This window comes from Mobula birostris, chromosome 4, assembly GCF_030028105.1.
Source record: "Mobula birostris isolate sMobBir1 chromosome 4, sMobBir1.hap1, whole genome shotgun sequence".
In the NCBI taxonomy this organism is placed as follows: domain Eukaryota; kingdom Metazoa; phylum Chordata; class Chondrichthyes; order Myliobatiformes; family Myliobatidae; genus Mobula; species Mobula birostris.
Window position 1 is genome coordinate 205,480,584 of NC_092373.1, and position 12,501 is coordinate 205,493,084.

The window sequence follows — 12,501 nt, forward strand, 5'->3', positions numbered from 1 at the left end:
TGCAGCATTAGTCTCAGTAGCTTCTCTCTTGTTTTCCTGTAGCATACAGACAGGAGCTTTTGCTTGAATGCACAGCACTTTACACTGTCTGCGCGGCGATAGTCACCACTTTCTGTTCCATTGTATTGCAGGCCTGCTCCTGATCTGTCTGGAGTATCACATGAGGGATGTCCAGGAGCATTCCGGGCCCACAACTTGTTACAGCCGCTTGTTTCAGCGGTATCTTCAGGCCACGTGAAGGGTAGCCCTTCTCCTTCTTGTGAAGAGCAGACAGCCCGGCATGGCAGCGATGCCTGGATCCTGTCCCAGTGCCCACTCAAGTCCCTCACCCCTGGTTCAGAGGCTACAGAGGATGAGGACGTGTCTCACACAGATAGCTACATCCAGGACCAGCGCTTCATGGAGCTTCCGTCCCTTCCTCTGGGGCGCGAGTCGTATCGCGTTCCCTTTCTTGACTGCGGGCTGTTGCTGGCGCAGGAGGTGCCCACACGTCCATTATCAGAGCAGCTGGATCTGCTCGGTCACTCTGGGATGCAAACTTCAGGGGTTCATTTCAATCAGAACAGTGGCCCGCCGAGGCTAGGGGCCATTACCCGTGGCTCCATGGCCCCTGAGGTGGATGGATGGAGGGACACCGACCAGCAGTGTTCCAATGCAGAGGATGGGCAGGCCTCACTGCAGCCTCTGCAGAATCAGAGGGATCCGGAGATCTCTTACCAGCATCAGCCGGGAGGCGAGGCTGCTCAACCATCTTGTCCTAATGGAAGCCATGAACCATCCCCTGCTGGGGGACCAGATGCGTCAGGCAGCGGCGGTACCACGGGAACCGGGCTAGTAACTTCCATCACGAATTCCCACACTCCCAACAATGACAAGGATGATACTGCTATCAAGGTTTTGCCCAACGGAGGCAGCAAGGAGCAGGAGAGCCAGTTGTCTCCTGTGGTCTGCCTACTGAGCTGCACCAATTCGTTTCTTACCCCTACCATGGCAGCCCCCCTCTGTCAGTCCACACCAACCAGCTACCCCTTGGGCCAGGGCAGGCAAGCAGTGGGTCACCAGCCTGAATCTGCTGGCCCCCTTGATTTCCTGTCGGCACCATCCTGTGAGGAGCTGAAGTCTCACTGCGCCAGCCGGGAGCCTGTGCCTCCTGGCACTTTGCAGTCTTCCCCAGGTGCCACACTGTCCCTGCCTCCCCTGGGCTACTTGGAGAAGGCAAGAGCCTCAAACCCAGGGATGCCTCTTAGCTTCGATAGCTTGGTGTTCCGTGGCCTGAGGGGGGTGTCTCCCCGTCAGCGAGCTTACAGTGCCATTGCCAACTCCCTCAATCACGTGCTGGCCCGGAGCAGTGGGGGACAGGACCTGGGACGCTCGCCCAAGAGGAACATCACAGTGGCCTTTGGAGCTGGGCTAGGGTCCGTCCAGACTGCTGGTGGGACCAGCAGCTGCTCGCAGGCAGGCATCAGGAGCGACAGCCCAGACCGCACCTCATTCTGCAAACCTGACCCCTCTCCTTGCCCCCCAAAGAATGTTGGAAACTGCAGCGTTGACTCATTGGGGTCAGACAGTGCCAACAGTGAGGGTCTTCAGCCCGGCCACAGTGCAGCTGGCCTCTTGCAACAGGAGGTCCTTCCAGAGCCCAGCTCCAGCAATGGGCAGGAGGAGGACAGCCTGGAGCAGAACTCTGGTCTACCTGAGCACCGGATACTCCCTCCCTTCCCAGAACCACTGATCGCCGCTCACACCCACCAATTCGAGATGACTTTCGCAGAAGATGGCATGAATCCTCAGGCTAGCTCCCTGGACACCAGCCAAGCTGGTGAGCGCACACTGACCACGTCCGGCCATTCATTGACCAGCCTGGAAGTGGATAACTATGTTCCCATGTGGGCGCCATCATCATTGACTCCCGAAATCAACCACTTCAACATCGATGACCGAATTCCGGTAGGTCTTGGTTTCAGAGCAGTCTTGGACTCCTTGCTGTCCTGGGCTGGAATGTCCCATGTGCACAGTGTAAATCTACTCCATCTCTCTGTCTCTTTGTCTCACTCTCCCTCTCTATCACATTCTGTCAAATACCCAGATCACTTGTTTTACATTTATTTATTCAGCGGTACAGCATGATAACCGATTCTCCTCGTCCAACGAGCCTGAGTTGCCCAATTACATCCATGTGACCAATTAACCTACTAGCCCGTACTAAACTGAAGCACTCAGAGGAAAATCATGTGGTGGTGGGGAAATGTACGAACTCCTTACAGGCAGCCACAGGAATTGATCCTGGGTTTCTGGTGCTGTAATAGCATTATGCTAACTGCTGGTGTTCTGTGCTGCTCCATGTCCCAATTGTTCTCCCTGTGACAGTAAGTTTATTTTATTTCTAATTTAGTGATGCAGCGCAGGATAGCCCCTCCTGACCCTTTGAGCCACGCAGCCCAGCAACCCCCTGACAAACCTCACTTAACTTTAACCAAATCATGGGACAATTTCCAATGACCAGTTAACCGTACAGAGACTCTTTACAGAGGACGTTGGGATCGAACTCTCAACTCTGATGCCCCCGAGCTGTAAGAGTGTCGTGCTAACTGCTACGCTACCATTAGTAGCAGATTTTATGGAGAAGCACAAATCATGAGGATCCGTTGATTAATTATTCAGTTTTCTGATCTGTGGTCTGGTACTAAGACCAGTACATATTGCCCATCCATTGGCAGCTGACATGCTGATGAGTTGGTGCCTTGAACCACGGTTCTTGTGAAGGTGCCCCCACAGTACTCATGGACATTGAGCTCTTGTTGGTAGAATGTACTGATGGAGTGTGCCGGTTACAGAGAAATTGGAATTGGTCTATTATTGTCACATGTACCAAGATGCAGTGAAATACTTGTTTTGCATACTGTTCATACAGACAAATCATTACACAGTGCATTGTGGTAGAACAAGGGAAAGATTCAGATTTACCTCTTGTACAGCACAACATACAGTGAAATTCTGCATTGTTAACAAGCAGTACAGCCAAGGATGTGGTGAGGGCAGCCCGTGTGCATCCAGAGCCCACATAGCATGCCCACTTTGCTCAACACAACACACAACACAGAACAGCGTGACGGAAACAACAACCGCAACAGCAGCAAAACAAGCCCCTTTCCCACCCACTCGCACACAGAGACAGGCCCCCAACCCCAGAACAAAACAGTAACAATGCAGAATAAAGTGTTACAGTTACAGAGAAAGAGCAGTGCAGGCAGACAGTAAGATGCAAGGCTATACTGAGGTAGTTTGTGAGGCCAAGATTCCATCTTGCGTACTTGGAAGCCGTTCAGGAGTCGAATAATGGTGGGATAGAAGCTGCCCTTGAGCTTGGTGATCTGTTCTTTCAGGCATTTGTATCTTCTGCCCGATGGGCACCCTATACAAGCTTCCGCGTGGAGAGGCGTGTCTAGGCCTTGCTGGCCGGTTCCCTCTGGGACTGTAGGTCAGGTTGGTAGATTAGCTCCTGGTGGTTGGACGATCGTCAGACCTGGAAGAAGATTTAAAAAAGAACATTATTAAAAATTCTTAGAAACATAGAATTTAAAAGAATGGATACTAATCAAGAGGGCTGCTTTGTTTTACGCAATACTGAACTTCTCATCTTTAGAGGCATCTGGACTAGGTACTCAGCAGGTCAGCCAACATCTATGGAGATGAATGATTAGCTGATGTTTCGGGCAGAGACCCTTCATCAGAACTGGAAAGCAAGGGGTGGGGTGAAGCCAAAATAAGGTGGGGGAGAGGAAGCAGTACAATCTGGTGAGTCCAGGAAAGGGGGAAGGTGGGTGGGTGGGGGAGGTGGGATGAAATAAGAAGCTGGGAGGTGATAGGTAAAAGAGCTAAAGGGCTAAAGAAGGAGGAATCTGATGGCAGAGGAGAGTAGACCATGGGACAACAACTGTTTGAATGATCAGGGCATAGAGGTATGCAGAATTACTGCAGATCCGTTGACACAAAGGTCAACATAGTTGTAATGGGCCTGTTTCTGCAATATATATCTCTACGATACAGGTGTAACAGCTGAACAGCTTTCTCCTGTGTGAGATATTCCTCCTGTTGGGAGAGGGTACTCAGTGTTCCCAGGTTCTGTTCTGAAGGTGGGTCAGGTTTCAGCAAGGAGTGGGATTCAATAGCCCTGGCCTTTGGAAAGGAAGAGTTCTTCAGAATTTTGTGTTATGTGTCACTCAAGATTTCCAGCATCTCTAGAACCTCTTGTGGTTCTAATTCCCAGTCCTAAACCTGGACCCCCATTACTTGAGGTCCAACCTCATTGACCATGGGGCTTGAGCATAGGCAGTGAGGAGCAAAGGGGCAGAGAAACCGGCGGTGCTGCTGAGTGAAAACATTGTTGTGTTCTGATCTGGATCAGTGTGTGACCAGCGCCCATGGGCTGTACTGGGCAAAATCCAATGGAAATGTCTGGCTAGTTCATCATCAAAGATCAACTTTAATCACCATATATATTTACATGTATTAGGAAATGGCTGAGGTGTGTTGGCACAGCATGCAACAACAAAATATAACATTCAACAATTATAAAGAATTATTATAAAGAATAAAGTTAAGAGTTCAAGTATGAATATGGAATAAAATACATATTTTGTATTTTATCGATGAGAAGATCATCGGGGTCTCCCTTCCTGCCATCACAGACATTTACACCATACGCTGCATCCGCAAAGCAAACAGCATTACAAAGGACCCCACGCACCCCTCGTATAAACTCTTTTCCCTCCTGCTATTTGGAAAAAGGCACCGAAGCATTCGGGCTCTCACGACCAGACTATGTAACAGTTTCTTCCCCCAAGCCATCAGATTCCTCAATACCCAGAGCCTGGCTTGACACCAGCCTACTATACCCTCTACTGTGCCTACTGTCTTGTTTATTATTTATTATTATTGTAGTGCCTGCACTTTTTTGCGTACTTTGTGCAGTCCTGGATAGGTCTATAGTCTAGTGTAGTTCTTGTGTTTTTTATCTTACATAGTTCAGTGTAGTTTTTGTATTGTTTCATGTAGCACCATGGTCCTGGAAAACGTCTCATTCTTACTATGTTCTGTACCAGCAGTTATGGTTGAAATGACAATAAAAAATGACTTGACTTGACTTGGTAAATAACAGCATGTATTTATAATGTAAATAGCATTATTAAACAGTTGTTTGAAGTATCTATAGTGCACAGCGACAAACTAACTAGAATGGTTCATCTGATTAATTCCTGGGGTGGGAAGATAGCATAAAGACATACAGTACCTGATGCTTTGCAGGAAAGTGGTATCCATCATCAGGGACCCCCACCACCCGTTACATGCTCTCTTTACAGGAGGAAGATGTAAGAGCCTCAGGACTCGCACCACCAGTTTCAGGAGCAATTACTACCCCTCAACCATCAGGCTCTTGAACAGAAAGGGATAACTTCACTTGCTTCATCATTGAAGTATTCCCACAGCCAACGGACTCACTTTCCAGGACTCTTCATCTCATGTTCTCAAAGTTTATTGCTTATTTATCATTTGTATTCATTTGTATTTGCACAGTCTGATGTCTTCAGCACTCAGTTGAGCAGCCTAATTGGGCAGTCTTTCATTGATTCTATTATGGTTATTATTCTATAGATTTGTTGAGTGTGCCCACAAGAAAATGAATCTCATGGTTGTCTATGGTGACATACATTTACTTTGAGTTTTCTAATTGGTCTGTTACTTCCCTTAGGTTTACCTCCGGAATCTGGGAATTAACCAGTCTCCCACCAGCATACTGGGATCTAGAGGGCTTTTGAAGGAGGTTGAATTCAATGCCTCTGAACAGAAAGTTCTGCAAGAACCAGGGTTGGAAAGATTTTCGGTTTCAGAAGGTAAATACCTTATAAAACAGTTACTGTACTTGCACAGAGGTATGCAGTGGGGGCATCTGCACTGGGATGGTAGAGTGGGCTCAGACTGGGCCGGTTCAGCATGTCTTTGACAAACCTCTGTAGATGCACAGTGGAAAGTATCCTGATTGATTCAGTCAAGTCAAGTGAAGTTTATTGTCATTTAACTACATATACGAGGGGTGATTGATAAGTTCGTGCCCTCAGGTAGAAGGAGTGAATTTTAGAAAACCTAGCACATTTATTTTTCAACATAGTCCCCTCCTACATTTACCACTTGGTCCAGCGGTGGTGGAGCAACGGACCTTGAACCTCCAGAAAGTGTCCATAGCAGGGTGATTGATAAGTTCGTGGTCTAAAGTAGAAGGAGATGAGTTATACAGCTCTCGTTACATGCACATGCAGGTCAACGCTTTCAGTGATTATGCAGAAAGATTGAAGCTAATGACTCATCACCTTCTACCTTAGGCCACAAACTTATCAATCACCCGTGATGAGTTATTAACCTCAAACTTTCTGCATAATCACTGCAAATCGTTGATCTGTATAGCCATATAATGTATATAGAAGCGAGACTAAGTTTCTCGGAACTAGGGTCTAAAGCACGGTAGCACACATAACACACAATAACTTATGAAGGTAAGGATAAAATCAACAGATGAATTTCACATAAATAACAAACTAAGGTGCATTAATATTAAATATTTTAAGGTATGGAACAGATTAACCAGTGACACTTCAAATACAAAGTGGCAGGGAGTTCAGAAGTCTAATGGCCTGGGGGAAGAAAATGTTTCTCATCTTGACCGTTCTTGTTTTTATGCATCATAGTCTCCTGATTGCATCTCAGCCTGGTATGGAAGCACCAATATTTCCCCCCACCATCCAGGCCTGTCATCAGGAAGGAGCCTTGGGTCCCACACCAACAGGTTCAGGAACAGTTATCCTACAACCTTTAGTTCCTGAACCAGAGTAAATAACTTCACTCTCCACAGCACTGATCTGATTCCACAACCAATGGATTTACTTTCAACAGTTCTACAACGCATCATCTCAGTATTATCTATCTACAGTGCCTTGTAAAAGTATTCAGCCCCCAACCCTTTGTGCACAAATAACTCTTACAATCTGGGATTTTGATCAAAATAAATGAAATTTTTTATTTGTGAATCATGCTCCTTTTTTCCACAGTAGAAACAAAAAAAACAGGGAAAATTGTAAGGCATGAAATACTAAAAATTCAAGAACTGAAATGTTAACAGTTCAAAAGTAGTCATCCCCTTTGTTCACTACTTAGTTGAACCACCCCTTGCAGCTATTACAACCAGAAGTCCTTTTAGTTAAGTCTCTATTAGCTTTGTACAACATGATGGAGCAAGATTTGCCCATTCCTCCTTGCAAAGTTGCTCAAGCTGTGCCAGATTAGTTGGGGAGTGGCAGTGGAAGGCAATCTTGAGGTTTTGCCAGAGATATTTGATTGATTTAAGATCAAGACTGACTGGGCCACTCAAGGACATCAATTTTCTTCATTTGAAACCACTCTGGCTGTGTGCTTTGGGCCGTCCTGCTGTAAGAAGAACTTCCTCCTCAGTTTAAGCTTTTTGGCAGAGGGTATCAGGCTTTTATCCAGGATCTCTGTATTTAGCAGCATTCATCTTCCCGTCAATCCTGACCAGATTTCCAGGCCCTCATGCTAAGAAGCATCCCCATAGCATGATGCTACCTCCACCATACTTTATAGCAGGGATGGTATTACCTGGCTGATGAGCAGTATTAGATTTATACCACGTGTACTGCTTAGTGTTGAGGCGAAAAAGTTCGACTTCAGTCTCATCAACCACAACACCGTCTTTCGCATCTTTATGGTATCTTTTAAGTGATGTAAAATCTTGACAGGCAAGAATGTGCTTCGACTTCTTCCTTACCACTCTTCAATGAACACCCGTTCAGTGCAAGGCCTTGGAGAGTGTGAACTTTTGAACTTAATCTCCAGTTGTAGCCACTTGACTTCAGCAGCTCACTCAGAGTGACTGTTGGCATCACAATAGCCTCCCTTGCAAGTGCCATTCTTTTCTGGTGACTCAGTTTAGATGGTTGGCCTGACCGTGGCAGCGTGGTTGTAGTTTCATATTTTTTCCACTTTTTCATGATTGATTGCATTGAGCTCCGAGGTATGTTAGGCGTCTTTGAGATGGTCTTGTATTGTACCATTCCACAGATTTGCGCATCTCTGTTATCATTTCCCTGACTTGTTTTGAATGGTGTTTTGTCTTCATTTTGGTTTGGTATGATGAAAATCTACCATACTGTTGGAGCTTACAGAGAGAGAGGGAGTATTCTTCTCAATTCATTGAAAACAGGTTATCTTCTTATTTTCTAAATTAGCAAATTGGATGAGTTGGTATGGTAATATACAATAAAATAGTAAATCCTACTTCAATAGATTTTAAATTTAGAAAAGGGGACAAAGTGCGAAAACAGCGGGGACTGAATAATTTTCAAGGCACTGTATCTATCTAGTCTTTTTTTGTTTTTGCACATTGGTAATTTGTCAGTGTTTGTAGTTTTTCATTGATTCTTTTGTAGTTTTTTGTTCTACTGTGAGTGCCTGCAAGAAAATGAATCTCTGGGTAGTATATTGTGACATACATGTACTATGATAATAAATTTACTCTGAGCATTTAAGACTGTGACCATCCACCTTATCTGTGCCTGTCATAACTATATGAACCTCTGTCCAGTCTCAGCTTCTCTACCTCCAGGGAAAATAGTTCCAGCCTATCTAATCTCTCCTTGTAACTCAAACACTCCAGTCTCAACTGCTGTTGTTGCTTGCCTTGGGTTCACCTGATGAAGGAACAAACGATTCCTTCAATGACATAGACAATACTGGAGGAAATCCAGGGTATATTTAAAGTTGAGGGTGATGGGTCCTTGATTAGTCAGAGCGTTCAAAGATTGAGGAGAAGGCGGGGAATAGGGTTGATAGTATCAGCTATGATAGAATGGTGGAGTAGGCGTGATGAGCTGAATGGCCTACTTCTGCACCTATGTCTTATGGCCTAATTTAGCAAGTCAGGTAGCATCATTGGAGAGGAATAAACAGTTGATGCTCCTGGCTGATCATCAGATTCAGTTTCAGTTTCATTTAATTATCATGTAATGTGTTATTTGCATTAACAACCAATACAACCTGAGGATGTGCTGGGCGCAGCCCACAAGTTCCATCAGGACGGGAAAGGAAGGGGCCAGAAGCCAGAATAAGGTGTGGGGAGGGGAAGGACTACAAGCTGGCAGGTGATAGGTGAGATCAGGTGAGGGGGAAGATGGGTGGGTGGGGGAGGTGAGATGAAGTTAGCATTTTGCTGAGTTCATTTGACATTTAGTGTGTGTTGCACGAGATTTCCAGCATCTGCAGAATCACCTTTGTAAATGATATCCCAACCCGCTAATGTGGGTGCGGTAGACTGAACCAGGCTCTCTGAATCTCTCCGTTCCTGGTTTAACCTCATTCATAATTGGTGGGAAGAGGATCAGCTTTTATTTAAAGCTGGGGACCTGTAGGATGCCCTGACTGGGCGCATGGTAATGTAGTGGCAGTGTATTGTTTACAATGCCGGCTGTAAGGTCGGGATTCATTTCCCACCACCATCTGTAAGGAGTTTGTACATTCTCCCCACGACTGCATGGGATTCCTCCCACATTCCAAACGTGCAGGTTAGAGTTGTGGGCATGCTATGTTGGCGACACTTGCAAGCTTCCCTCAGCACATCTTGGACTGTGTTAGTCATTGAGATGCTGGTAATTCAGAGCAACGCAAAATACTGAAGGAACTCAGCAGGTCCGGCAGCATCTTAGGAAAAGAATAAACAGCTGAAGTTTCTGGCCGAGACCCTTCATTACTCTGAAACATCGACTGTTTATTAATTTCCAGAAAGGATGCTGCCTGACCCTCTGAGTCCTCCAGTATTTTGTGTGTGTTGTTTGAGAAGATCTTATCTTATCTTTTTTCTTAATTTGCAGAAGTCTCTGCAAAGGATCGTGATTCTGTCTGCACTTTCTATTCGGATGTCCTGACCCACAGCACTTCCATTACCTTGGGCGTGGAGACAGGCCGGAATACTCCCAGTCTGGGCGGGCCATCACTGGGGGTGGCTGAGATGAAGGGGCTGGAACCAGTTGTTAGCCCATGCCGCCCCGGCTCCAACGACAGCAGCACCTGGCGCCCAGTTCAGGCTCTGTTTCTCCCAAAGGACTCCCTCAACCAATTGGACAATGCTGCTGCCAGTTCTCTGCTGCTCTACTCCTCGCCCGGCAGCAGGGGGGTGCTCGCTGCTCCTGTCGCAGATCCGGGTGGGATAGAGACCCCCCTGCTAAGTCCAGGGGGCTGCCGTACCTACCATCTCCCCTGCAGCCACATGCCTCGGCGTGATGACTCCTTCATCGGGTCGAAGACACTGAGTGAGATCCGCAGGCTGCTGAGTGGGGCAAAGATGACGAATTCTGGCCAGGACGAGGCCACGGTGCTGGGGTGTGATGAGAAAGAGGAGCCCCTCTGTCAGTGGGACCAGTCTGAGCCCCTGACCCAGTGGCCGGAGGCTGAAATGGGGGCTGTCTGCGTGCACCCTCCCACTGGCGGTAATCCCAAAGGTACCATCTCTTCACTGCTGATGGAGGTAGAGCCTGTCTCCGTGAGACGCTCAAGCAGGGTTGAGCCTGAGGGCTGCAGTGGGGCAAACCTGGGCCGTGTGGTGCCCAGACTAGATCCAGGGCACCAGACCACAGGCTCCTCCCAACTCACCACCACTACCTCCCTTGGTCAGGCAGTTCCTTGCCTCCCTGGCCAGCCCAGCAGAGCCTGGGCACCCACTATCAACACTGAGTTGGGCGATTCGGTGGACAGCAGCCACGTGGACATCCCTGATGCCCGAGAGACCAACCCGCTGGCAGTATGCCATCCTGCAGCATTGGCGAGGAACTTCAGCCCTGCTGTACAGACCATGGACCCTACTATACCAGGTATAGCTCTGTCGTTATTATTATTATTATTATTATTAAAGGTACAGCATAGTAACAGACCCTTCCAGCCCAGTGAGCCCACACTACCCAATTATACCCATGACACCACTTAACCTTGTACGTCTTTGGAACGTGGGAGGAAACTGGAGCATCCGGAGGTTACGGGGAGGCTGTATAGACTTTTTACAGACAGTGGCGGGCATTAAACCTGAGCTGCTGGCACTGTAATAACATGGGGGTACTGTGCTGCCCCATGTCTACAAGGTCAGGTGGTTCAGTGGTGGCAGAGGGATGCTCAATGTTACAGGCTGAGACTCTGCCTCAGGGTTGAGGATGTGGAGGGTAGGTAGTCAATATATAGCAGCACAATAGGGTGAGACAGAGCTGGAGGAACTCAGTGATTCAGGCAGCATCTGTCAAGTAAAGCAGCTTTGACATTTCAAATCAATCCCTTCCTTCTGATTCCCCCTTCCTTAATATAAACCAGCACAGGGTCGTCAGCCCACCATGTTGTGCTCATTCTTCTAACATACTGTAAAAACAATCTAACCCTTCCCTCCATACACAGCCCTCCTCTTTGCTAATATCCATGTGCCTATCTGAGAGCTTTTTAAATGCCCCTGCCAGCACGTTCTACGCAACCACTTTCTGTGTTTCTAAAAAAAAAACCTACCTCTAACATTCCCCGCTATACTTTACTCCAATCATCTTAAAATTGTGCGCCTTTGTGTTGTGTATTTAGTACTTAAGTAATGTTTGAGTAATCGTGTGTGTGTGTGTGTGTGTGTGTAATTCTTTGAGGAAATTACAAGCAGAGTAGACAAAGGAGATGCAGTAGACGTGGTGTACTTGGATTTTCAGAAGGCCTTTGACAAGGTGCCGCACGGGAGCTGCTCAGCAAGATAAAAGCCCATGGAATTACAGGGAAGTTACTAGCATAGGTGGAGCATTGGCTGGTCAGCAGAAAACAGAGTGTGGGAATAAAGGGATCCTATTCTGTCTGGCTGCTGGTTACCAGTGGAGTTCCACAGGGGTTGGTGTTGGGACTGCTGCTTTTTACGATGTATGTCAATGATTTGGATTACGGTATTTATGGATTTGTGGTTAAATTTGCCAATGATGCAAAGATAGGTGGAGGAGTGGATAGTGTTGAGGAAACAGAGAGCCTGCAGAGAGACTTAGATAGCTTAGGGGAATGGGCAAAGACACGGCAAATGAAATACAATGTTGGAAAGTGTATGGTCATGCGCTTTGGTGGAAGAAATAAATGGGCCAGAGTATTATTTAGATGGGGAGAGAATTCAAAATGCAGAGAGGAAGTCCTTGTGCAAGATACCCTGAAGGTTAACCTCTAGGTTGAGTTGGTTGTAAAGAAGGCAAATGTAATGTTGGCATTCATTTCTAGGGGTATAGAATATAAAAGCAGGGATGTGATGTTGAGGCTCTATAAGGTACTCGTGAGACCACACTTGGAGTATTGTGTGCAGTTTTGGGCTACTTATTTTAGAAAGGATATACTGACATTGGAGAGGTTTCAGAAAAGATTCACAAGAATGATTCCAGGAATGAAAGG

The 12,501-nt window shown here is 46.8% G+C and overlaps 1 protein-coding gene across 5 annotated transcripts in view; it reads left to right on the forward strand.

Moving 5' to 3' along the window:
• alms1 (ALMS1 centrosome and basal body associated protein) overlaps positions 1-12,501 on the forward strand; it is an 86,838-nt gene that overhangs the window by 25,129 nt on the left and 49,208 nt on the right. For all 5 annotated transcript variants that reach the window (XM_072256806.1, XM_072256805.1, XM_072256808.1 and 2 more), the window contains 3 exons: positions 132-1,947; positions 5,750-5,891; positions 9,933-10,928. In XM_072256806.1, the coding sequence (XP_072112907.1) occupies positions 132-1,947; positions 5,750-5,891; positions 9,933-10,928 (2,954 nt within the window). The remainder of the gene's footprint in view (positions 1-131; positions 1,948-5,749; positions 5,892-9,932; positions 10,929-12,501) is intronic.